Raw genomic sequence first — 27,838 nt, 5'->3', positions numbered from 1 at the left:
GTAAGCTATCCCAGTGGTTTGTAGATCCCCTAACTCTTAGTAACAGTCTGCACTACTCAAGGACCATGGTGGAGTGGCAGAGCAGTCAGGATCATCTTAAGAGGAAGGTGTGAGCTGTAGGCAAGTACACTGAACCTAGCCAGTAATGCACATCAAAGAAACACTTACACATACATTTATATTACAATATAGATTTATTATATATACACAATAGTCACCGTTAAATACATTGCACAATAAGGCAACAAACATAGGTATACTTTACAATACTTTCAAAAGGCCACTTCTTAGTAGGTAGTTGCTGAACATGCACAATTGTTACAGGAGTTTGACAGGTCTACTGTACTATTGGTAATAACGTGCACACACACACACACATTAATTGGGTAATTGCATTTAGTCAGCATACACATAAGATAGTGCTTTTCGGGAAAGAAAACAGTTGGTTAGTGTTATCCTAACAGAGCTTCAGGTTCTAGAGGCAGTTTTGCGGCACTGCAAGTCTTTCTAAGTCAAAAACGCATCCCTAGCTAAAAGGCAGTTCGTAGAGGCTTAAAGTCTTGAAAGGCAGCAGAAGTCAAAAGTTCCTGTAGCTACTTTCTAGTCTTTGGGAAGGAAGATACAAGAAGACTTAACCAACGTCAGAGAACCTGTTAAAGGACTCGGCTAAGAGGACACAAGCAGCGGCTTGGGTTGGAGGATAGAAGGGGTTGCCCTGAACACCTATGTGCAAGGGACTTTTTGGAATAAGGTAAGCAATACCTTTTTCCCCACAGAAACTTGGGCTTGAAGAAAACGTGTATTGTGGATGCTCAGCGATGTTGCAGCTCTGGACCCGACCTCTGGATTCCTTGGTCTGATGATGAAATGCAGGACAATGAACGGGATCGCTCAGCAGCAGTCTTGAGGGAGGACCTCTGGCATGGCGCTTTTGGTGCCTTTTCTGCAGCACCAACAAAAGGCGTGATTCGCCCAGTCAATCTTCTTCAGTTCCTGCAGTCCCACACTCTGATGAGTGGGTCTGGTCGAGTTAGATTGGGTCTCTGAAGTGTCCTCTAGGGCTCAAAGACTTGGACGGATTCCGGCTTCCCATGACGATGCACTTGAAATAGGCAGCAGGTCTCCTGGTATTTGGGTTTCGCATCTCTGGAAACTCACAGGACCTCGGGAGATGGCTCAAAACAAAGTACGTCATGGTGGTTGTTCCCACCAGTCAAAAGGGAAGGAGTTGCCCTCTTCGGAGTTCCTCTGTCGCTCTGAAAAAAGGGTCAGGGCAGCAGTGGTAGCTTCACGGTGTTGCAAAGGGTTGCAAAGGGTCTGCCGGGGTCTCTAGTCGGCTTCTTCTTTGGTTACTTCAGCTTCCAGTGGTCTACTTGCTTTTCACTCCAGGAGCCTCACCTTCTATACAGTTCCAGCAATCAGTCCTCTGCGATCTTCCTTAGCAGTTTACAAAAAGGGGAGTTTAGCTGTCCAATCACGACAGCCAGACCCCCAGTGGGGAGCTGGTCCAATTCATGCGCTATGGCAGACAAAGGACAGGGGGGAGGAACTACCTCCCCCACTTCCTGCCCACCCAGACACTCTGGAGCCTAGGCGACACCCAAGGGTTCCCGCAAACGGCAAAACACACACACACACACACACACACACACGTCTCCCCCTCCCAGAATGGTTGAAGAATGGCTAACAAAGAACAACCACGCTAGTAATTGCGAAAAAAAGAGCGAGCCCCCAAGTTGGTACTTGGTGTCCCTATTGTGCACTACCAAGGCTATGGACACACAATAGTAGGTAGGACACGTCCACGGTCACAACTAAGAGATTTTCTATGTGACTAAAAAGTCACAGGAGCAGAGAGAAAGGGATACTAGGCATCTCTTTGGCACTCCATATAAGGTGGTGTGTGCCAATCTTTCAAACTATAACGTTTTAAAAGGGAGCCTAAGTATCTCTCGATCCTGAAGAACTGGAGTTACTCAAGGATAAAGAAAAGAATCCCAAAGGAGGACCCTAAGGGCCCCCAGCAACACTGCCCATAAGGAGCTGTGTGCTGTAATAGTAAAACACAGATGCTTTTAAGAGTTTATAGAGGGAAATGCACTCCAGAGGATAGGTACAATACAAAGAATAGAGTTCCAAAAGACAGAGACCAAGAATGAATGAGTGAAAAAAGGCTCCACTCATTCAGGATTTCAGAAAAAGGTCCAGAAGTGGCGAGGGTCTAACTAGGAGAGGGGATGAAGCATACAAATGACAAATCTCCCTAAAAGAGATAAAGAGAGCTAGACACTGTTCTGGATGTAAAAACATTTGTAGCTGCTGAATGTCTGTTACATAATTTCAGAGAAAGAACGGGTAGATTAGTGATTGGCTGGAAATGAGCCAAGATCAGAGTGTTGCAGCAATACACACATTGGAACTAGGTCTGCCTCTGACTTTGTAGGTTAAAATATTACTAGTTAGCCCTATCACTGCCCTATCGCTGTCACGGTCAAGGTTACTACTGGTCGACAGGTGAATGATTTCCCTTTGGACTCACTGAGCATGGGCATTGAAGTGTACAGGAGTGGGTGCTCAGCAATAACCCCAATTTCCTTTTAATAGCAATGATTTAATATTGATTGACATGCTCATTCTGTCTCAGGACATGGTTATACTGGTGGGCCAAATGAAATTGGTAACAGACCGACTCCAGAGTCTAGACTTTTTCTTCAACTAGAAAAGGTCAGACTTGATTTCTATTCAGTGCATGGAATTTTTGGATTTTACCATAAAAACAGTGGCGGATCACTGGAGTTAAGAGTTCACAAGGTATGCCTCATTTAGGGTGGTGTTAGCCGGGACATTTTCCTGGTGCTCTTCCAATACAGAGCACTGCAGGGGGTGCTCTTCCAATACAGAGCACTGCAGGTGCTCTTTCAATACAGAGCACTGCAGATCTGTTATATTCTTAGGGGTATTGCCTTCACTCAAGTAGTTCCTCTGATTGAAGAGACTATTATGGAGCTTCACGAGTGGCCAGTCCACATACAAGTATGGAACAAGTAAACTATTTCTGGCTTGGGCAATTTTGTTTTATTGTTGCATGCCAGCAGGACAGGTTGGCTGCCAAATGAATGTACTTATCTACAAGACGAAAGTAGTCCCAAGAAGAAGACAGCCACTCTGAAACTTGAGGAGAACCATTTCCAGTTCCGGAAGCACCTCAAGACATTCCTCTTTGCTTCTGTCTTCGCTCCTGCTGATCTGTTCTGTCTCGGCATTGTGCACCTGGTTATCCTCTGACTTAGCTGCTCACTCTGCCACCCACCAGCACTGCCTCCTGGCAATCCCTTGTACTGGGATCTGCATATGTAACCCTACCCCCACTTTTTTTCTGCACTCATCAGACACTCCCTGTCTGTTTCCTTTGCTGGCTGCACTACCACTGTTTGTTGCTTTTCATTATTTATTTATTTTTGATTTATTTTATTCCTTTGTTCAGCACTTTCCACTTCTCCCCCCGCCCATTCACTTTCCCTTTTCCCTCTCGCATGCACTTGCACATTCTCAATGTCACTGGGCCTAGTAAGATCGCTGTTTTTGTTCTCCCTTGTTGCCCTCCCTTGCCTTGTCGCGCTCTGACACACTTGTGTACGAGCGCAAAAAAAAATACAAATAAAACATCAATATCAATATAAACAGCCCAGACTTTCTGGCAGGTTCTTTAGCAATTAAGTCACTAGTGGGGGCAAACTGAACGCTTGCATCCAAGCCAACATCTCAGAAGTCCAATGCTGACAGACCTCAGTGGGCAGTTTAAAGCTCCAAGCTGAATTGGCAAAAGTCTTCTGACATTATTGCCTTGATATGCTCCTTGCCGTCAGAGCAGAATACTTGCTGGATATCTACAATGCAATGGCGTACTGGATGAACCTTATATTTTCAGGAGGACACGTTCAGAGGCACAATGACTGTATTGTATAAAGTTTGTAAATAATTTACCGCCACCTAAACTACAGACCTTGTAGATGTGGATTTGTGCAATACAAAAGAAATAACTTAAAGTTGCAGAACAGCGAAAGCAGAATTGTATTTTGCACTTTACACTTTAAATTGTACTTTCTATGCACTGTTTTGTTCCACTACTCGCCCAAATGCAGAATTCTTTTAGATTGCTCTTGATTATATATGTATTGTCAAATCGTGTTGTTTATGAAATAAAATATGCTGCTTTCACAGAACTTTCTGAACTGATCTTTTGACCCCAGTCGAAGCCCTTTTTATGAAATGAAATAATTGAAGCTATCTCGTGAGACACCATACTTGTAGATTTCATAGAGATTTCTGCACAGCCATATGAAGTTCTCGCCCCAAGATAAAGAATTTGAGCTTATTTCACTTCCCACATCCTTTCTCTTACATTTCAGTGCTACCTCCCACCCCTGCAAAAACTGCACTTCACAAATTGTTAAAACCCACCATTGCCAAAATATGCCAGTGCCTCTTAGTGTCCATAGTCTTACATTCCAGATGTTAATATCACACCAAGGTAATAACCCACTGACAAAATACTACCGTTGCCTCCTGCTGTCCACAATTTAACCACTTCAATTTGTTAGACACCCAATCCATAATGTAACTATTTAAAATCTTTCCACTCACTGCTACTATGAAGGCATATCATTTTAATCATAGGCACAGCTAAGGAAATTACTGATAAACTAGCAGTGGATTTAACCACCCTTAAAGATGAAATTAAGAAATTAGTACCTCTTGACACATTCAAGAAGAGCTTAGACGAGATACTTAAAGAAATAGAAGCATTCAAAGAGGTTACAATGAAGGACCGAATAAGACTTCGGACGAAAGACTTGGTGAACTTTACACACGAAAAGGCCTTTAGATACACACAAGATAACTATGTTCCTAATTCTAGCAAAGAGCCACAGCCAATGAGAGGCAAACAATTAAGATTTGAAAATACATTTTACAGTTCTACTAGTTTCAACAACTGTGAAAACAAGGAAATAATATGAGGCAGGGTAACCAAAAAGGAAACACACCAAACACAGGTTACAAAGGAACATACAAAGTACTTTATTTTATACTGAATCCAGTTACAAAAGAACAGAACAAAATTCAGATAGCTATCGACCCTCAGTACAACACAGCGAACTCCGGCGTGGTTCGGTGTGCTCAGTGAGTCCAAAAATTAATTGAAACAGTCAGGCTTTTATACATTTCAAGCCTGCTGTTCAGCCCTCCTTTGGGTTAACCATTCCATAAATAAGTTACTGCTCTAGGGTCCCTTGCCAGGTCAAATCTAGTTCATCTTAGGTTTATACATTAACAAGAAGAAATGGTAATAATGTATGCTCTAGGCCTAACATTACAATGCAGGACTTAGTTTACACAATGTAGTTAAGCAGGTGTTCTCATTCAATTATAGATCAGTTTCGGTGATACAGGTAATCCATTGCACACAGGTCAGCAGAAGGACAAGGTCTCAGCTCATGACCCTAACAAGTGTCCTGCAGGCAAGTTATACATTAGCTGTACAGAGGTCATGACAATCAAGTTCTGTTCTGAATAACATAGGCTACCATTTTAGCTCACATGGTGACTTTATAGAGCAAGAAAACCTAAAATGGCGGCTTGACCCAAAATGACAGTTTACATGGTTTTTAAGGTCAGGACCTTGCAATGCGAGTTTATTCACATGTAGTTTATAAGCAGCTTGTTAGCAGCTTGGCGTAGACCAATATACATATATTCATAGCAATAGGAGGCACAATATAATTTCTAGTTTGACAAACCCTCCTTTTGGCCTATGCCAAGTGCTAAACTACTTCTGATCCCCCTGCAAATAACTCCATGTGTCATCGTCCATACACCCTGAATAGCTGTCAGAAATATCTATCGCCATTAGATCTTTTACTAAGATCTCTTTCAGTACATACTCCTTAGAGGTTTTATCCGGGGCATACACTTTATGTCCTATTGTACCTATCGCCTGAGCGCAACATCCCCCTAGCATTGAACACATACTTGGTAGACATTGGATACAACAACAAAGAAATAGCAGAATTCCCAAAATAATCAGCAAGACTGAAAGCACTTTCCAACCCCAAGACCGCAAGAAGTCCCAGAACCAAGCGCTAAGATCCCAATTTCCCTCGGGAACATGCACTTCTGAACTAAGAATGTGCAGATTCTGTATTGCCTTAAAAGTAGTTGGCGAGGAATCTGGTACGAAAACACAGCAAGCGGACCCCACTAATTTGCATACTCCACCTCGTTCTGCCAGAATGACATCTAATGCCATCCGATTTTGGAGTGCTACCAATCTTATTGCTTTTTGTTCTAGTGTCATATTGTAGAGTATGTCCGTGGTCCGGTTGATGGTTCTCTCCAGTACTCTCGCTAGTTTCCTGATATCCTCGGAATTCGCTATCTGCCCAAAGAATGGAAGGAATGATTTTGCTACATCTCCTAAAACCTGTGCTGGAGTGTCGCCATTCTCGTCCCGCCGTGGACGAGCCTTCGAAACCTTTACAGTACTTGCTATAAACACCCCAGGTAACAGGATTCCTAGATAACAAGTTCCCTGCCAATCCCTGGGCAACCAGGGAAATGCTAAACTACCACAAACAAAATAAACAGGCCCCCCTACATACAGAGGCCTGTTTTCTCCAGTCAAATTTACAATGTTCATACAACCTTCAAAATCTCCCATTGGCCGAGTGCCATTTCTTTGTACACAAAAGGGGACCGAGTCAGGGCTATGATTTATAGAGTAAGAAGGAGGCACGGCATCCTTATTGCCTATCGGAGCCATTTTAAAGGAAATTAAAGTTTGAAAAGGAAGAGACAGTTTATCAGACGGCCTAATAGAAGCGACAATAGGTTTACTTCTATTTTCAAAAAGCGAGCATCCCAGGGGAGTTAATTCACGTTTCTCGAAATCATTCAAATTAGATCCATCAAAGTTCCCTGAGATGCTATCATTCCAACGGCCAAAGAATAGTGCTCTAAGAGAGGCATAGCAAGCAGTCGTTAAAGGTAAAGGGTGAGTATACCATCCCAGTCCCTTGTTCCCATGTTGCGGTAAATGAGTGCAAATCCAACAATTACTCTTATTAAAAATGGCATGCGTTGCATTCATTACTATCATTAGAGTGTTATTATGATACTTTTGTCTATGTTGGGAGTCTCTAGGGGACAGAGTGTGAAGGTGTACAGAGGGAGTCAAAGCAGTCGGTAGAATCTCGGTCGGTAATAAAGGTTTTAGAGGATAGATTTCTTCAAAGTACCAAAGTCCTACAGCAGTAATTGCAAAAATAACAATTATTGTTATCAAAACACAGCAGTACGTTTTCGGGGCCCAGGCACATTGTTCATTGTCCAAGTTGGTCACCCCCTTATTCACAAGTCCAGTGCGGGGAGCAGCAGTGGAGGTGGCAGGCATTGTAGTTCCTCAATCGACGACCCCAATGTTCGTTGCTGGCGATGCTACGGTCGCGCGATTTCTTAGTCCTTCCCAACCCTAGCCAGCAGAATCCCTTTTTTTCCCTTTTGTTCAACAGAAACTTTCTTATACAAAGGAAAACTTTCGATCACTTCTCTTTCTCAAATGCACGGAAAAACCAGTGCCGTAGTTCTATTTTCTTCGTCGAAGGTTGTACCTAGTGGTACCCAAGATTGTTTGGTCCGAAAATAAGGTGTCGTCACTTCCTGAGGGAAGCGACGTATCGGAGGCGACGGAAGTCGCAGAGCTTGAAACAGTATTTTCCGGAAGTGATTTTTCAAAGAGTGCGGAGACGAAATGGAATGTTCCCCAAGCTCCACGGGCTCAGAGAAATTCCCCGACGCACTCACAGCGCTGTTTGCTACTCCAAGATCAGGGACTGTAGCATCAGCGAGGGGTTCTGCTTCTTCTGTAACGTGTGGCGTCGGGTGAGGAGGTTTCTTGACATGCATCGCGTGGATCCAGTGTTTTTTTCCAGCCACCCGCACTGCTGTCCGAGTGACCAACAGCACCTGGTAGGGTCCCTTCCAACGAGGAGCGAGACAGGAAGACCTTTCGTAGGCCTTCACTAGGACCCAACTTCCAGGCTGTATATCGTGTCCTGGGCCCGTGAACCGTACAGGTAAAGCTGAAAACACCTGGTGATAAATGAAATACAGGTTTTTAGTTAACTGGTTACAGTAGTCGGAGAGAAGTACATTTTCTACATCGCGCAATGCGCAGCTTTTAGGCAAACCCCAAATATTAGCAGGTCTCCCCATTACCACCTCAAAGGGAGAGAGCCAGTCTTAGTTTGAGGGGTTGTCCGCATTGAAAGTAACACGATCGGTAAGGCGTCCAGCCATTTTAGTTTGGTGCCGGCACACGTTTTAGCGAGCTTGTTTTTTATGATACCATTGTGTCTTTCCACTAATCCGGCGCTCTGAGCATGTATGGCCGAATGGAATTGTTTGTCAATTTGCAATGGTGTACATATCTGTAGAATTAGAGCAGCGATAAAATGCGGACCATTATCCGACCAGATAATTCTCGGCAAACCGAACCGTGGGAAGAATTCCTTTAACATGGTCTTTGCAGTGGTCATGGCTGTAGCGTCTTTAACAGGGAAAGCCTCGACCCACTTACTAAAGGCGCAAATGACCACAAGGACATATTTTATATTGTTACATCGCTCCATTTCAATAAAGTCAAAGTGAATCACTTCAAACGGGACAGAAGGAGGCCCAAAGCTACCTCTTGGAGTTGCTGTCCCCTTTCCCACATTGTGTTGTAGGCAAATCATGCAATTTTGGACATAATTCTGGGCAATTTTCGAAATCTTATCATTTACCCAGACTTTCTCTAACATTCTCGTGATCTGTTGAGCGCACACATGTGTGGGACCGTGTGCCATGGTAACCATCATTACTATATAGGCATTAGGAAGCAACCATTTCCCTTCAACCATGTCCACCCAACACCCATCATCATCGAGTTTACCCAAGCCCTCAGCCCACCTCTTGGATTCTTCTAATGTGGCATCGGCTTGGATATCCCGTACAGACCCAACACCCTCATCCATTGCATAGGCATCTACAGTCTCCCTTGAAACATACATCTCCGTGAAGAGATCAGAGGCAGTTTGTCTAGCTATTTGATCAGTGAAAGCATTCCCTTTCCCTACATCATCTATAATCGTGCGATGTGCTGCGCACTTAATGATTGCTAACTGACTAGGGAGCGCAAGCGCTGAAAGCAATTGTACTATCAGGGAGCCATGTTGGATCTTGGTGCCATGCAAAATTAAAAACCCTCTCTCTGACCAAAGTCTCCCAAAGTTGTGAGCAACCCCAAAGGCATACTGGCTATCAGTATATATGTTTACTGTTAGCCCTTCGGAAAGCTCACAAGCTTGAGTCAATGCTATAATCTCTGTGGCCTGCGCAGAGTTATGCGTAATTCTCTTGGTCTCCACAACCGTACTCAATGTAGTGACTGCATAAGCAGCTGTGGATGTACCATTCAGTAGTTTGAAGCAGGAGCCATCCCAAAACAGCTCCCCTTGTGGGTTATCCAAAGGAGTGTCCCTCAAATCAACTCTGCCTTTTGTATCTTGTTCAGTAGTATACAGGCAGTCATGTGACTCTTCGTCACCGCAAACAGTATTTTGTGGGAAAGGTAGCAGTTCAGCCGGATTAAGAACGCAGCACCTCCTAATTTGAATGTGGGGAGCAAACAAGATTAATTCATATCTTGTCAGTCGTGCGGAAGTGAGGTGTTGCGTTTGGGTTTTGTTCAATAGAATATCTACAGAGTGAGGCACCATCAGGGTTAAATCATGGCCTAGGACCATTCCCTCACTCTGTTTTACAGATGCAGCAGCAGCAGCGACAGCGCGCAAACATCTTGGCAAAGCGCATGCAACAGGATCAAGGGCGGAAGAGTAGTAACCGCATGGCCTATTCTTCCCTCCATGTTCCTGCGTTAATACAGCCAAAGCACATCCATCACATTCATGCACAAACAACACGAAGGCCTTCTCATAGTTCGGTGTGCCCAAAACTGGCGCCAAACATAATGCAGTCTTGAGCAACTCGAATGAATGTTGATGCTCCGTATTCCATGGCAATGGCGAAGAAATACCCTTCTTCGTCAAGGCCAACATTGGTTTTATCACTAGTGAGAAGTTTGGGATCCATAACATACAGTAAGAAGCCATACCTATCAAGGCTCTAACTTCCTTTTGTGTATTTGGGACAGACATGCCAGAAATGTGTTTTATTCTTTCAGGTGTCAATCTTCTTCCCTCCTTTGACAGGACATAGCCTAAATAGGCGACCTCCTGGCAACAATATTGAAACTTTTTAAGCGAAGCTTTGTGACCATGCTTAGCTAGATGGATGAGCAACAACACAGTGCCCTCTTTACAAGAGCTCTCAGAGTCAGCGGCTAAAAGCAAATCATCAACATATTGAAGCAACGTACAAGTAGGGGGCAATCCAAGGGTATCAAGCTGCTCTTTCAAAGCCCTACTATAAATACTAGGACTCTCAGTATAACCTTGAGGTGCACGAGTAAATGTTAATGAGCGTCCCCCTAAGGTGAACGCGAACAAGTATCTACTATCCTCATGTATAGGAATACTGAAGAAAGCATTATTTAGGTCCACAACACTGAAGTGAGTAGCCGTAGCTGGAATCATGGTTAATATTGTCGTCACATCGGGCACAATTGGAAATTGCGGAGCGACGACTTTATTAATGGCACATAATGCAATTCCATTTCGTTTTATAATTGATTTATCACCTTTTTTGTACTCGGACTATTGCACAAACTTCCTGCAATCTCCTCAATCACCCCACGATGCACAAAATCGGAAACAATGCTCTTCAAAGCTTGCTCGCCTTCAACTGAGATCTTATACTGTGGAATACGGGGCAGCTTAATTCCATGTTTCAAAACTATTTTAACAGGCTCAATCTGCAAAACACTGACATCATTGTCATCAACTGCCCACAAACACTCTGGTACATTGCTGAATTCTGGCGGCAAAGGTCTAATCAAGAATTGTGAAACAGAACATTGCTGTGGTGAAATCATCAAACGCACTCGATCAGAAGAACAATGAATTACCGCATTTAATTCCTTCAACAGATTCAACCCCAGAAAATTCTCTCCACAATTCGAAGTCAAGAGAAATGGACAGTGGTCCGTAAAGGGACCCAAAGAAATAGCTACCGGTGAAGAAACCGGACAAACAACTGGTGTGCCAGAAAACCCTACAGAAACATTGGTTTGCCTTGACAGTGGAATGTTTGGAACCCGAGAATGATCAATGGAGCACTTCTGTGCTCCAGTGTCTATCAAAAATTGATGTTTCCTATTTCCCACTACCATTTCAACGTAGGGACATTTCTGATTAACGGGAATAGGTGTAGGTTCCAAACCCTGCTTCGGGCAATCCTAACGAAACAAAATATCATCAAAAGGAAGCTCTTCAGATAGATATGCAGCAGAAGGATGATCAAATATGTTTCTAGTATCAACACTCGAAGTCTGATTATCCTGTGAATAAGGTTGTTGGGGATCCTGCGAAAACTGGCCTCTACCAGGGCTCCCTACCCCCGGGCGACCTCTGGATCATCTACCCATATTTCCAAATGTGTTATCCGACCTCTGTCGAAGGACGGGGCATTGTGCACGCCAATGACCCTCCTGGCGACAATAGGCACACTGGTTAATATTCACAGGACCCAAGGGCACATTCCCTTGTGGAACATACTGACCTCTAATCTGCGAACTACCCCCTCTGGGGCCTCTAACAATTTGCTGTAACAATACTTTAGTCTTCAAATCACCTTTTCTCTTCTCGACTCTATCTTTTTCATTATTGACACGGTTCTCGTAGTACTGAGCCATGTGCAGTACTTCTGATTGGGATTTCGCCTGCCAAACGCTCTCAGAAGACATAATTTGTGACTGGATGTCAGGCAGCAATCCATGTACAAATTTGTCCACAAATAATCTTTTCCGAGACTCTGTGCCTAAGTCTTGTCCACTGAAATCCGAGAATACCTGTTCGAACCGATTAAAGAACTCGGTAGCACCCTCAGACTTTCCTTGGACACAGGCCGTAAGCTTGTCCCAAATAATTCTCTTTTCGGGGATTATAGTTTTCAGTTTTGCAATGATTCTGTCAGGCAAAGTTAGTATCACCTGAGGTGGTCTCTCACCAGCTGGCCTTTCCCCATCAAGCCTAACTATGTTAGCCCATGTATCTCCCAACCCTGGTACATAGTCTATAGTTCTAACTTGTTTCCACAAATCTACAGGCAGGAGTACAGGGAATAGCAAATCAATGTCGCCTAGGGTAAACACTGAGGACTGCAAAACGGACTCTATCTCTTTATAGAACCATGTCGGATTTTTCCTAATGTCAGGAATAGTTTGTCTAATAGTATTCACTTCCTGTCGTGAAAACGGGACGTGAACAAACTGCGATACATAATGTGCAGGAATGTCCACAGCAGGTGTACCTGCTGCAGCATTAGCAGGAATCTCAACCTTTGGGACAAATGTTGGAGGAACCTCTCTCATAGGCAACTGAGATGTAGGCAACTCCGAACGCTTACTAAGCAACAGAGCTAAGTCGAGCGCTAAAGCAGTTGAAGAAGTGTCAAGTGAAAAAGCTCTCTTATAAATGCTCAATAACTCTGTGGGACAACTAACCTTTCTCTTTAAACATTCATCCTGCAGGTACTCTACCATTACCTGTATCACTTTCCTCTACATTTCTAGCGTATATTGACTGTATGTGTCATATACCTCAACTGGAGTTATCGATATGTCTGAAATCCATCTAATCGCATCTTTTGTACAAATTCGCGCCTCCTCAGATGTCGATTTACGACACGGAAGAAATCGTTTCTGTGCATACATACTTTCTTCTTCGTCATCCTCATTCCGTAACCTTTCCAACTCCTTTCTATACTCAAATATCCTCTCAACATGCTCATGTACCTTCTCCACAGTGTCTCTTGAAAAGGCTAAAGTATTCAGGTCCCTCAACCCTTGTGGGAGGTCTGCATTATTTAATTTACCCCACATTACACATAAATGAATCCCTAAACCTTCAATGAATACATTTTTCTCAGGAAAATTATCCATATTAGAAAGTGTGGCAAGAACATTAGCTCGATCATCTCTCTCCATACAATGCTTAGCCCATGCAAACAAATCCTGTTTCTTTTCTGTAGGAACAGTATTACGAGTAACAATCCTCGACCCCGCACCCTGATCAACTACAAGCGGTACAGAACTACTTGGGAGTGAGGGTGCAGGCAAATTCAATGGAGGTACTATTACTGGTGCAATGGGAAAAGGCAGAGGAGCAAGTGGAGGAACAACAACCGGAGGAATAGGAACAACAGGTTGAGCAGGAATAACAGCAGGAAGAGGTACAGCAGGAGGAAGAGGTACAGCAGGAGGAAGAGGAACATACGGAGGTGGTGCAGAGGCACCAGGCCTTCGTTCATTTAACAATTTGTCGATAAACTCATCAGAAACATGAAGATCTTTAGAAGGATAGATGTTCTGAATACCGAGTGAGAAAGCCCTGTCCATATTCCTAACCGCACATGTTTTTCCCTACTTTTAAGCTGCTGCAACGCTTCTCTTTTCCAATTTTGCAAAACATCAAATGCTGCAGGTCTGGCCTTCTTTTCTAACAAGACTGACTCTAAATATTCAATACGTGGGATCTCAAAACTACCATTGACTGGCCACTGAAGTTCGGAGGCATGTCTGGTTTGTCTGTGCCAAATTTTATTAAATACTACACTTCCAATGCCATGCTTACAGTACATAGTACATGCCCGTGACCCCTCCTGTGGTGCCGGACGGCTAAATTCCAAAGATTGTCTATCGCTGCGGAATAATGCCCTAAAGCAGCTAGACAATTTCCCAGGCATTTCTCAAATACTCGGTGTTACCTGGTCAATAATTGTGTCTGCAGATACAATGCGCCAAATTCAAATTGTCAGGGTTGAATTAAGAGTCGGGTAACGACTCACCTGACCAAGCCTAAGGAGGACCGATCGGTTTACAAAGGACTTACCTAACGAATTTTACCTTGTGTATGGTGATTTCGGCAAATCTGCCCGCCTCAAAAAATGGACCCTCGTCAAGATGCCGTCTCAGACCACACTGCTATCGTCCAGGGAACAGATCGTGCAGCGCTGTTGAGGTGCCGCGTCTCGTTCAGTCGGGCCCATTATGTCACACTGTCCGATCCCGGTCCGATAGCGTGCGTCAACCTTCAATAATCCGGCGTCAATCTTGAGGGTCCCTATCCGGGTGCCAACTGTGAAAACAAGGAAATAATATGAGGCAGGGTAACCAAAAAGGAAACACACCAAACACAGGTTACAAAGGAACATACAAAGTACTTTATTTTATACTGAATCCAGTTACAAAAGAACAGAACAAAATTCAGATAGCTATCGACCCTCAGTACAACACAGCAAACTCCGCCGTGGTTCGGTGTGCTCAGTGAGTGCAAAAATTCATTGAAACAGTCAGGCTTTTATACATTTCAAGCCTGCTGTTCAGCCCTCCTTTGGGTTAACCATTCCATAAATAAGTTACTGCTCTAGGGTCCCTTGCCAGGTCAAATCTAGTTCATCTTAGGTTTATACATTAACAAGAAGAAATGGTAATAATGTATGCTCTAGGCCTAACATTGCAATGCAGGACTTAATTCATACAATGTAGTTAAGCAGGTGTTCTCATTCAATTATAGATCAGTTTCGGTGATACAGGTAATCCATTGCACACAGGTCAGCAGAAGGACAAGGTCTCAGCTCATGACCCTAACAAGTGGCCTGCAGGCAAGTTATACATTAGCTGTACAGAGGTCATGACAATCAAGTTCTGTTCTGAATAACACAGGCTACCATTTTAGCTCACATGGTGACTTTATAGAGCAAGAAAACCTAAAATGGCGGCTTGACCCAAAATGACAGTTTACATGGTTTCTAAGGTCAGGACCTTGCAATGCGAGTTTATTCACATGTAGTTTATTAGCAGCTTGGCGTAGGCCAATATACATATATTCATAGCAATAGAAGGCACAATATAATTTCTAGTTTGACACAATGACATAGTAGTAGCCAATATCACGCAAAGAGACTCAAATGGAGGGGTTGTGGTATATTTAGTGAAAGGGTCGTATCAACAAGGTCAAAGAGGCAGAGGCTCATCTCAATAGAATTATTTAGGCAGTGACCCGACAGCTTGGGAATACGAACCACAGCAGACAAGAAGTCAGAGAGCATATTGATTAACTAGTCATCCTACACTCCCACACTTGATGAAATCTCAGTTTTAGAGACAAGGTTTGAGCTTGTTCCTACTGCTAAATATAATAGTTTTAGGACCAATATATAGGTACAACAACAGCTATTATGAAAAATACATCAGTGGCTTGGGAAGCCGTCTACCTTTTGCCCACTGACCAAGAGTCATACACCAGAGTCAATATTGTTTGAGAATAGAATGATGACTGAAATCACCACTCTAAGAGAATAAAAACAAGCAGATTGATTGCTTCCAAAATGTATCGACAAAAGAACTAGTGATACAGTCATTAAAGAATAATAAAGGCATCATATTAAAGAAAGCGGACAAAGGGGGAACAATCGTCCTACAAGATAGAAAAGCATAAATTAAGGAATGCGAACGCCAACTCAGCACCACTTCCTTCTACGAGTTTAGCAAGCGACCCAACTGAGAGATTGCAACAAGAAATTGCCAACAAAGTAGAGAAAGCTGTTGATCCAAAGTGGCTCTCAAAACAAGAAGGAGTTCTTGTTAACAACTGATCCCAGAATACCAACATTTTACACATTGCCCAAAGTACATAAGACGTTGATCAAGTTGCCTGGACGTCCACTAATTTCGGGTACCGGCTCGGTGTTGGAACCACTGGGCAAATTTGTGGATTTCTTTCTAAAACTATATATCAAAGCGATGCCCTCTTTTATACAAGATACTACAGATGTCATTAATTTAATAGAGGGCCACCCGTTTGATAAACAGACAGAACTACCAGTGAGATTAGACATCATCTCGTGGTATACTAAAATACCTCAAGAGGCAACACTGAATATGGTTGAAGAGCTGCTTTACAGTAAAAGAGAAAGCAGTACCACAACAAATTCATTCATAATTTGGTGCACTGTGATGCCCCTGACTGAAAACTATTTCATGTTCAACAACACGTTTTTTCTATCAATCTCACAGCAGGACAATGGGCTCTGCCGTAGCTCCGACAATGGCTAATCTTTATGTAGAAAGCTTAGAAAGGAATTAAATCTTGTCTGACGACAACTAGTTTAAACACCATTTAAAACTATGGAAGAGGTAGACAGACGATGTGCTTGTTATCTGGAAGGGTGATGTGAAAAACGTTGAAACATTTTTCCAGTGGCTCAACAATCGGAACCCATACCTGAAATTCACTAACAATCATAGTGTTTGTGAGATTAATTTCTTAGACCTAACCATCTATGTAGATCAAATCAATGGATTATTAAAAGTGAAACCTCCACAAGGAAACTGATAAGAACTCACTCCTGGCTTTTACAAGTTTCCATCCAACGCACACTAGAGAAAAACTGCCTGTCAATTCTGACAGTTGAAATTCAACAGCACTAGCAAACAGGAGTTTGAAAAAGAGGCTCTTCATTTGAGCACTAATCTGAAAATCGGGAGCATATCCTAAAAGAATTATTAGGAAGGCTTTTAAACAAGCTTCTAACAATAATAGGGAGGCCATACCGGAACACAGAAAAGAAAAGCACGCCAGTGATAACATAACATATTTCAGCACGTATAACATTTGATCCAATCGGATTTAAGAGAATAATTCTGAAAAATTGGCATATTTTGACCCAAGTTAAGAACGCTTTGGAAGAACCAAGATGCGCCTATAAAAAGGTGCAAAAATCTGAAAGAATTAGTCACACACGATATTTATGAAGAACTCAAAACCCTAATGCACTCACCAAGATATGGGGCATGCCAAAACCAACAGGGCACAGCCCTTGTGGTAACTGTAAATGCTGTGCACAAACAGACAGACAGAAGCCACGAGGTAGACATCGGACTGATCAAACCATAGCAACAACAGGGTTTTGCAAATTGCAATACCAGTTGGGTGATTTATGCAATTTGGTGTCCATTCCGTAAAATTTACATAGGCAAAACAGAACAAAAAGTTAAGACTAGAATCACGGAACACAATAGTTGTATAAGGAATGCAGTACTCACATTATAAGGAATGCAGTACTCACAGCCCCTTTGGTAGGACCTTTTTAGCCGCTGACCATAAAAGTGATAAATTGAAGTGGACTATATTATTGAAATTGTGTCTGAGCAATGACGAAATCAAGTTATCAAGATCGGAATTGCACCTCATATTCTTAGCTAAAAGTCACGAGATAGGGCTCAATGAAAATATCGATTGGCATTTAGAGTATTGAGACGTGCCCCACTGAATCTCTAGGGATACATAGCCAATTAGTAGGGCGCAGTTTTTACATCTATGGTTTGGGACCATTTTGCTTTATGTCAGGAAGGCCGTAATTGTGTCACAATAGTGAGTTAAGTATTGAGTGCAAATACTTGCTCAAGATGGCCGCTGCTGTTGCAAACAATGAGTTTAGTCCTTGACTAACCTCACGTGACTAGTATAGAGGTAGAAGGACTGTCATCCCAAAACAGTGCTCACGATACTAGGTGGAGACGCGGAAGCGCTTAGTTGTCGCCTCCTTGCCAACAAACAGAGGTAAGGGAAAGTAGTAGACCGCCACCTATGAATAATAACAACAAATGCAGTATCTAAGCATAAAAGGGAGCAAAATAGTCTGGCATACGATATTAAGATAACATTATGTTCGCAGAGAGCCCTCACAACCAGGATTTTGGCCAAGCATTGTTGAGGGCGTTAAAATAGTGCACTAAACTTGGTAGGAGTACGGACACCCCATGATTAACGCAGTGCATTTCTTCATACAGCCTGCGCTTGATGGCATTGCTCACAGTGTTGACACAACAAAACTGGAGCAGTATAAAAGGGCCCAGTATATATACACCTACGCGAGCAACTGCATAACAATAAGTAGGTAGAAGCAACACATTTATTCGGGCCGCTACACTGCACACAGTGAAAGCCTGTCCATATTACAAACTATTAAATAATTAGACGTACGTATGTCATTACAGCACACTGTTGAACTAAACGCTGTGAAAACAATTAGGGAATGCAAATACACGATCATTGTGAAAGGGAGACTAGAAACCCAAAGACTACAGAAAATAGAGGATGAGCCATACAAGTAAGTGCTTTCCGCTCTATTGACAATCTGTGATCGAAAACACCACACAATGCAACATAAACGAACTATGTGGTCACTAAGTGAGCTAATCATGTGTATATGGCTACTATTTTGTCAGGAAATGATATGGAGAATTAACTCTTCACAGCTAACCTAAGTTACTAATTTGAGAATCACTCGAGGTAAGTCTATAGAATAGACCTCTACCTAAATTAACGGTCACTCTGAGATAAGATTTTCAAATTGTAAACAGCTAAGTAATGAAGGCTGTTTGTGTGTTATGTGATACAGAGAGCAACGTGATCAACAACAAATCGCACCATATATGGAATCCAGCGTCATGAAAAGTTGGCATACAAGGAGACTCATAGCATAGTGATCCAAGTATACCTTGCCCCATTACTATAGTGGTGAATGTAGTTACTGGCTAATAAATCCTCTGAAGAATTTCCTGAGATTCATAATTGCGAATTAGGAAAGAAACAAGTTAGGTTAAAAATGTACACTCCTAGTAACAAAGAGTTTTACAAGTAGTTTTGTGTTTATCAAGGGTTGCTTCAAATAAGAGAGAACAACATGCACAACGCATCTACACTGTGTATATGTATTATTGCTCTATACAAATGCTGCAGTTATTTTATATGTATGTATGAACTGTTAACTTCTTTAGAGAATCATGAATTTTGTAATGTTTTAACAAGCACACGCCACTTATACTCATGGACTAGTGAAAAAGATTTTTTAGGTTTTTTATATAATTTTGTTAATAAAATTGTACGTATTATTGGTAATCAGAGTGAGGTAGTCAAATCTTTTATCCCACTCAAACATTGCTATTCCCTGCATCACACAGAATTGAACACACATATATGCACAAGGTCGGTTTAATTTTAGTTTGTATATTGTTAGACCAGGTTTGACCTTTTTGCATTCCATCCTGGTGTCCCTTCTTGTGTTAGTCATATCATCATATGCCATAGTTTCAAATCTTGATTCCCAGATTGTAGTCAACTGAATGGTCAAAATTGACAAGTCTTCCTATTTACAAAATGCCACCCTCATTCACTGCAGAAAATTACTACTGGTGTCATTCTAACACCACTCGTTACTCTAAGAATCCAACTACTACCAAAGTCATTCCACTGCCAAAATCTTCCCTGCTGTTCAAATTCTAGCGCCGTCTCCGACTGTAGTACTTAACCATATCTAGTTCTCGTCTGACTGGTCGCCTTCCTACTTTCTGAACCCTATAGGCACCAGGCTCCCCCATGACCTGTAAGCACTTATAGCCCCTAAGTGCACAGAGGCAGTGTATCTGTTACCCTAAATTCCCCCCTGCATTACCCAGAGCTGGCTCCCCCAGCTGCACTTACTCAGAGCAATTGTTGCCCTGACTGCGCTCCCCCCCTTCGCTCCCCCTGGCACTTCTCTCCCTCTCCCCCCTGCACTTGCACGAGCTGAATGACACAAGGCCTACTAAGATTGTTGTTTCATCCCCTATGTCCCCCTACCTTGTCTTGTCGCGCCTAGGAACACTTGTGTACAGGCGCGTTATAAATAACTCATCATATCATAGCATAACACTACTACTTATGTAGAGATCATGCCACCGTCTTAGTGCTTATATATTTCCACTGCCTTCCACTGGCCAACTCATGTGACTTGTTTGCACTCAAAACATTCTGCCTCTGTCCATAATCGATGACTGTCCAAATTGTTCAACAAGCTACGTGTCTTAAACCTTCCACTGCCTACTACATTCCACTACTCAGACTTCTTTCACATTCATACAACCAACTTCCTTTGCTCAAATTCTTCCACTTCCTGTTGCTACCTGGAGCATTCCACTTGCTAAGCCTGATCTGTGTAGAAACAATTGTAGCGCCCCCACCATCTGATCCCACCACTGCGTCTAAATTCTTAATCGTGCAACATTTTCCTGTAGCGCGTGCCAACGGTGTTGTGAAAGTTAACTGTGTGACACTCTATGCCTCTAGTTAGAGCATTTGCCAGATAAATGTTTCAAATTGCAGCCTCAACAAACTGCATCTCTCTTATGTGTTGGTCCGAAGACCAAACATCGTTTCACAAATACAGTCAGGTTCTATGCCCCAAGCACGCACACTTCCTCCATCAATGTTTTCTGCGGTTAAAGGATACTTTTTGGCTATCTCCTGTACCGGCCCTTGTCCAGAAACAAGAACATGCTTTCTGTGAAACTGATGAAACATACACAGGGGGCTGTGTGATAAGATGACCTGGTCCTGGGACACCTGCAAGAAAGAGGACACAAACAGTGGAGATTAAGTGGTGTCCTGCTGACATTTTCTCCATATAGCAGAGTAGGCGCCCAATGCCACACAAGATTACTGGATCAAGGAGACTCATGCAATGTCTAATCTAAGCACTAAAACCAAAACTTCTACATTTTATTGAATGTGTGTATTTATTGTGCATTGGTAAGGTTATTTATACATCAGGTAAACTGTCTTCCAAAGTGCCCACAGGGCAACAGGGAGAGAACATGGGAATGAAAGGCAAATAAAACAATGAAAGGGAGATGCAATCCTACTAAGTCCTGTGAGCATTCAGAACGTGCAAGTGCAGAGAGACAGAGAGAGAAGGGAGGAGGAGTTAGCGCTAGGAGTACCATGGAGGGAAGTGCTAGGGAGTAAGTAGCAAGCAGCTGTTAAGTGACTGGCACAGATCACTTGGTAAGAGTGGTCAACTGGCAATAATAAGTGCAGGCCTGTGATAGCAATCTCCCACTCCAATCCCTTGATTGGGGTGGGAGGTGTTAAGGATTTCAATCAGGCGACACACACCTTGGTCTCGGCCTAGTATGCAGCGCACAACTGAAATGCATATCTCTTTATATTATGCAGATTCAGTTTGAGATGGTACACAACTCGTATCACACCCCCTTTTTCAAATACCCCGAGTCACAATGGACCATGAACCAAGCTGGTTGGTAAAATACAATATTTATTTTAAAATTCAAAATAAACCATAAAATGTTTAATATGGGGCAGCAATTGCCAATGGGGTGATAATTACAATGGAAATGTAAGCAATGCACTTGGTTTAACCTTCTAGTGGAACAGATACAAAACACCAGGGAATAGGAGCACTTTTTAATTCATGAAAGATAACACCCAAGTTAGGATTCCCCCTGCAATGTTCCCTCAACCCACAAATAATGGAATTCTGAATGGATAGAAAGATGCAGCAGGTAATCAGAATAAGGCAGAAAACAGAATCCAAATCTGACCTTCCCTCACCAAATAACAGTGCAAAACGGATTTTACACCCCTTGCAATGTTATGAAATGACACTCGGAAATGGACAAATAAATAATGTGCGGTTAAAGCTTTAAGGTAAATGCAATTTCTCACTAAAGCAACAATGCGTAGACACTAACAATCACAAGCAATGGATTACCAAAAGCATATCATTTGTAAATGAATGGAACATTTAAATGGATTGCAGCAAAATGACACGTGTAAAAGTTGCATTTCCTTTGAATTTCTGTGTAAATTTACTCAAATAGTTTTTAATAAAAACGGATGAAATACTCTGGGTTGGGGCATAGATATATACCATAGGGACACTCGAGTTGAAAATAGGTCTCTAGCTATGAAACTGGATGAGTTAAGCACGATATAATAAGGTGCGCTTTGAGTAAAATGAAGCCGTGACATAGGAAAGGAAATCAGTTGTGACAAGAACAGTTTTACTCTAAACTAGAGTATTCAGACTAGAACACCAAAGATGGACACAGTAAGATCCAAGGTTGATTCACAAGATCAACCCAGTCACAGAGCGCCCAACCCTGGCAGAAACCAGTCCGATCACTCGAAATAGGACTAATGGCTTAGGATTACACAAGACAAAATTGAAAAGAGATGGCGCTAGCACTTTAGAAAGTCTCAGGCAGGGTGCACAGAACATTCTAACAGTTTTAACAAGTTATCAGGATAAGGATAGGATGGCATAGAGAGTGGGATAAGAACAAAAGGCAAGACAAGATAGGTTATGGGTTTCTATGCGGTAGGCATTCTACTCACAGTCCACTTTTAGTTTTGGAGTTTTTGGAACGTCAACAGGTTCTGATCACCACACAGCTACACATCTGGCAAAAGAAAAAAGCTCGGCCGTTCTGGTCACCGGATGGCAAGGACAGCGTCGTGGAAATTCTGGTCACTGGATATTAAAGGTCAGCTGGATGGCAGGATTGCAGCGGACATGCAGTTAGTGTGCAGCAAGCCAGTCTGATTTCAGGATGCAAAAGGTACCAAAGTTTCCCCTTTGGTTATTTGGGATTTTAGTGGATTTTTTCAGGATCAATAATCTTGCTGGATTAGGAATCAGCTATGCTTGGATTTTGCAGTGGGCTCTGGACTAGTGTCAGCAATGCTTTGGCCTAGTAGTTGTAATCTGGACTCAGAAGGAGGAATGGACCAGGAACGTTGATGCAGGAAAATCAGGAAGAGTGTGTGTATAGTCTTATCAGGGACTCTTATTTATAATACATAGTAACATCATCAAAGTATATGGCTGGGCAGGCTTAGCTAAACACACCTCTAACTAACGGGATTAGTCAGGGGCGCTAGTCTCTGCCTCGCTCTCAACTGGTTGGATTTCAAAGCAGGGGGGCAGATTTAGGATGCGAGTTTACAATGTTCAAAAACCCCTCCCATAGTTATTTTAGCTAACATCTGATTTTTGCCACAAATGGTACATTTACACAGTGGAAATCTCTTAGCAAATTATATACACAGGTTACATATTTTATGTAGAGCATAACACTCCAACTCTGCAATCCGTGAGACATTGTTTCGCCCTTCTAATACTTTTTGGTAATTTTGAGTATGAATGATTCGGCCTAAAATTCCATAACTTTATACAGGTGTGGATTATCATAAGGGATGTAAATATAAACATTTGCATTGGTATCATGGATACTTTCCTTGTAATACCAGATTCTTTGCCATTTCCATTCCCAAAGGGTCAGTGAATTCTACCTTATGTCTTAAATGAAAGCCCATAAAATCACTTTTAAACTGTGAAATGTTTACATTTTTACAAAGTCTTGCTGCAGAGATAAAAGTCTTTACATTTTTATTCATAAATAGTCTTTGGAAGGAAATGGCAGTCCTTTGTCACAGGACAATTTTTTTCTTTCTTCAGCTGCCAGCAACTGTCTTTTCCTCCAGAGCAAGGTGGGGGTTTCCCAGCTTGTTTGAAGGTTTATTGCCCCTTCCCCACTTCACACTTCCTTGTCCTGGAAATTCCGTTGTCAGTGGGTTCAACCTAGACTAGATTCTGTCCAACCTAATAATTATCACAGTGTTAGTATCTGCTGAGAGAGGCCCTCCTGTTGGTAGCATCGCCCCAAGCAGAAACCTATTTTTCTTTTGGAACTTGCAAAATCCAGCCAATATAATTTTACAGTTTTACTTTCTTATATTTGGTCCTGAATGGCCAGTTGAACAAAATAACCCATGTGTGTATTTTCCCCAGCAACAAACCCCTTCACATTGCTAGATAATGGCAGGCTTTCATTCAACAGTTTACTTTATAAAACAGGCATTTTTCTCCTCGAGTTTCCAAAGCCCATTTTACATGTGTGGTGAAAAGCTGGCATTTCTTTTTAAATTCGGTTTTGCATCTCCCTCCGAATTCCCACACTGTCTTGCAGCTATAATTATTTTCTTGTGTGCAGGAGTTTTGTTTGAAGCACAGATGCATTGAAATTGACATGGCTCAGACAGCTGGAGTTTCTTTTGAACTACTGATCTTTGATACTTTGTGAAGAAAATTAATGCGTTTTCCCATGCGGGTAAAAGTGGAGTCCCTTGTTGATTTTTCTCAGAGTTGATTTGACAGGGCCTGCCATTCAGAAATCATGTCTGGTTTTGATGAAGCACAATGAGATATACTGGGCATGGCAGGGCCTTATTAATCACAGTGGTTTAAGGAAGAACAGATGGAAATAGCGTTAGAGCAGCATTCTTTTTTTTGGGTGAAAAGGTTTCCTTTAAATGGGGATTTTGGGCTTTCAGCAAAGCAGTGCTGCCTTTTCACTCTATTTCTTTTCGTACAGGTAAGAACACACTTGCACGCTCCCTCAGTATGTCCCCTTTTTCCATCCTGCCCAATGTGTGCTTGGCAAGACGGTGCAGCCTTCTTTTTGTTGCAGCAAAACGCAGTTTTAAGGCCATGGTACTTACAGGAGTCAGCGCAACCATTTTGATGTTTCTGTGCAAATGCAGCTTGGTTTTGGCGAAATTCTGTTCAGTGGGTCAATGTAGCCCAGAGAGGCCAAAACCCAGGTGGACACAAAAGTGTCCTGGTCACCAATTTCAGCGACTGTGGGGTTTAGCAAAGGAGGGAGAGTGGGCTGGAGGAGGTGAAAATGAAAGCCTTGAGGAGATTCCGGAATTGGAGGATGTCCGGCTCCAGACGAAGAGGGAGGGGGAGGCTGTTCCATAGGAGGGAGCGAGCCTAGGAAAGAGATCAACCACCGGCTCGCTGTTTAGCAAAGCGCTTGGCGCACAGAGAGTTGGTGCCGGAGGAACATAAAGCTCTGGAGGAAGCATATTTAGTGAGAGACAATTTTAGCAAGCATGTCCCCCGGGCCCCAGACAGCCGTATGGACGATGCAGAGGGATTTAAATTTTATCCTTGCAGCAACTGGGAGCCACTGGAGAGATTTTAGGTCTGGAGAGATGCAGTCCCTTGGCTGAAGGCCAAGGATAACTCTCGCCGCCCTATTCTGGATTCGCTGGAGGAGTGTAATGCTTTGAGCTAAAATATGGGACTCGTGCGCAGTGCATCCTGGAGCGTTTGGAGCCATAATGGTCATTCGCTCCATGCCTCAGTGAAATCTGCACTGTAAATATATTTTCAGCATCGTTAGCACCATTTCACTGCAAAACATGTTTTCAATGTTATTCGTTGCTTATGTTGGTTCACATTGCTCATCCAAGGACACTGTGCTCGAAAAGGCTGAGATACACAAGTGCCGGCTGGTACCTGATAAGGTTGCCATGGACATTGTCAAAGCGGAGGATGAGTTATAGAGTTGTTTTTGCTGCTTTCTTGAGAACGGGAAGAGTCCTGCCCCTTGAGGTTACCGCAGGTCACTCTGGCCGGGGGAACATGGGAACTGGGAATGGGCAGAGACTCAGGCCAGAAGATTCTAGACGATGCCACACCACCTTTGCAGAGGGTTTAACATGTGGGGCACTGAAGGGGTCAGGCAGAAAATTTCATCCTGGATGGGAGCCCTTCAGCTGCCATGGTCTCTTGCCTGACTGTTTTCTGAGCTTTTCAGCCAATTCTGGCGAGATTAAGGCATTCTTTAAAGCTGTGCCAACAGTGATGTATTTTCTTTAGACTTCTTTGCTTTATTTATTCTGTGCTGGCCTTATTCACTTATGTATGCCTTTTGATGGAAAAAAGGCTGTATAAGAGCCTGTTTATCATTTAGCTAAGAGTGTGTATGTGAGAGTCTTTGCCTCCCTGCCTTTAAGGTTTTTCATGCAGTGTATTGGTCTGAGAAATAAGATTTGTCTGTGCACTCTTTGAAAAGCAAAACAAGGGGTCGTAGAGAGGACGAGGGTAGATTAAGGAAGAGGCTACTGCAGTAGTCTAGCCTAGAGAGACCCAGAGCTCTAGAGACATTGAACTTCTGGGGAAAGTGAGGAAAGGAAGGATTCCTTTGAGGAGGTGGAGTTGAAAGTGGACCTTCTTGGCAAGGTCCTGGATGTGAGGCAGGAAGGAAAGAGGAGTCGAAGATGACTCCAAGGTTTTTGGCTTCATATGGAGAAGGGGGAGAGCTCCTGGAGGGAGGCCAGAGTGAGGTGAGAAAAGCAGGAGCAGGAGTCCCAATGGGAAGGATCTCAGTCTTGCTGGCATTGAGGTAGAGATCATTGGAGGCACAGCAGAACTGAATGGCAGACAGGCAGTCAGGAATGATGGAGGAAGTAAGGAGAGCATCAGAGGTAAGTTTGAAGAAGAGTTGTGTGTCATCTGCATAACAATGGAAGAGAAGGGAGAAGGTAGAAATTAGGTGTGCAAGCAGAGCAAGATGGATGTTAAAGAGCAAGGGGGAAAGGTTGGAGCCCTGGGGGATGCCGCAGGTGGAGATAGAAGTGGGGGAGGAGAAAGCACCCAGGATAAATCGGGAGGGATGGTCATTGAGGAAGGAAGTCAGTCAGCACAGTGCCCGCTCCAAGATATTTAGGGTATTGTGGAGCCGTTTTAGGAGGATGGAGTGGTTGACCATGTCAAATACAGAGGAGAGATCAAGTAGAATGACAACAGCTGGCGAGTTAGAATTAATAGATGGAAGCACTTCTTCACAGGTGTTCAGAAGACCAGTTTCCGTGCCTCCGGATGCTCGGAATCCAGACTGATGGTCGTGTAGGCAAGCTCTGTATGCTTGGTCAGTTGGGGAAAGACCAGCTTCAGGAGTTTCCAAAGGAAGGGGGTGATGGAGATGGGGCGGTAGTTAGCCGGACAAGACAGGTCTGCAGAAAGTTTTGTCAGGAGGGGGCGCACAAGAGAGTGCTTGAGGGAAGAGGGGAAAGATCCAGTAGCGAAAGGGTGACTGCAGAAGTCAGCAAGCGCAGTGGCAAGAGAGCCAATATTGTCCTTAATGGTTCTGGGAAAAACAGGGGGAGACCTGTTTGGAGGAGACCTTCACAGAGCGCACAACTCTAGTGACCTCATCCGGTGTGATAGGAGAGACGGAGGAGAGAAAGGCAGAGGGCGGATGGGAGGCCATTGGAGGCAGGAGGGTAGGGGGAAGGATGGGGGGGGAGGGAAGTGAGGGTGCTCAGGATGTCCTGTGTTTTTTCAGTGAAGTCTGTGGCCAGTGCCAATTGCTTGCTCCCCACCACCTCCAAACAAACACACCTGTGTGGTCCACTAAACAATGCTAAAAACTATGCTTTTGAAGTTTGGCTAAAGATCATATATTCATCAGTGACACACTGACAAAATAAGCTGCAAAAATGTCAAACTCGCCAGTTAACTGCATAAAAGAAAACGGGCAATTTCTCAGGAAAGCCATTAGCGACAACAAGGATGCTGTAAAAAAAAAAAAAACTAGAAGAGGACAATCCAATTGTTAAAACGTTACTACAGAAACTTCTAAGCCTACTGAAGCCTAACTCCAAGTGCAACTCTTGGAATTATTCCAAACTCGCCATCCTGAAATGCAAATGCAGGGTGGCTGAGGGGAAGTGGAGGGCTTCAGACGCACCCTCTAAAAAAACTGGCCTGCTCCAAAGGCAACACAGACTCTTTGCCCTGTCCAAGAAGAGAGCACACATTCAAGGCCACTATTTGCTGCCTCCAACAACACGGCCAAACTCTTTAAAATATGCAAGGAACTGGCCAATCCTGTTGCAGTCTCTACCTCTCCAGTTCCCTCCCAGCC

General features: G+C 43.2%; 1 protein-coding gene across 2 annotated transcripts in view; it reads right to left on the bottom strand.

Moving 5' to 3' along the window:
• The window catches only part of HDHD5 (haloacid dehalogenase like hydrolase domain containing 5), a 511,697-nt gene that overhangs the window by 246,411 nt on the left and 237,448 nt on the right, over positions 1-27,838 (bottom strand). For both annotated transcript variants that reach the window (XM_069628653.1, XM_069628652.1), the window contains exon 3: positions 20,548-20,660. In XM_069628653.1, coding sequence (XP_069484754.1) covers positions 20,548-20,660 — 113 coding nt within the window. The remainder of the gene's footprint in view (positions 1-20,547; positions 20,661-27,838) is intronic.

The sequence above is a fragment of the Ambystoma mexicanum genome, chromosome 12 (assembly GCF_040938575.1).
Source record: "Ambystoma mexicanum isolate Mex_15411 chromosome 12, UKY_AmexF1_1, whole genome shotgun sequence".
In the NCBI taxonomy this organism is placed as follows: domain Eukaryota; kingdom Metazoa; phylum Chordata; class Amphibia; order Caudata; family Ambystomatidae; genus Ambystoma; species Ambystoma mexicanum.
The sequence above is the reverse complement of the archived record's forward strand: the minus strand, read 5'-3'. Positions and strand labels throughout refer to the sequence as shown.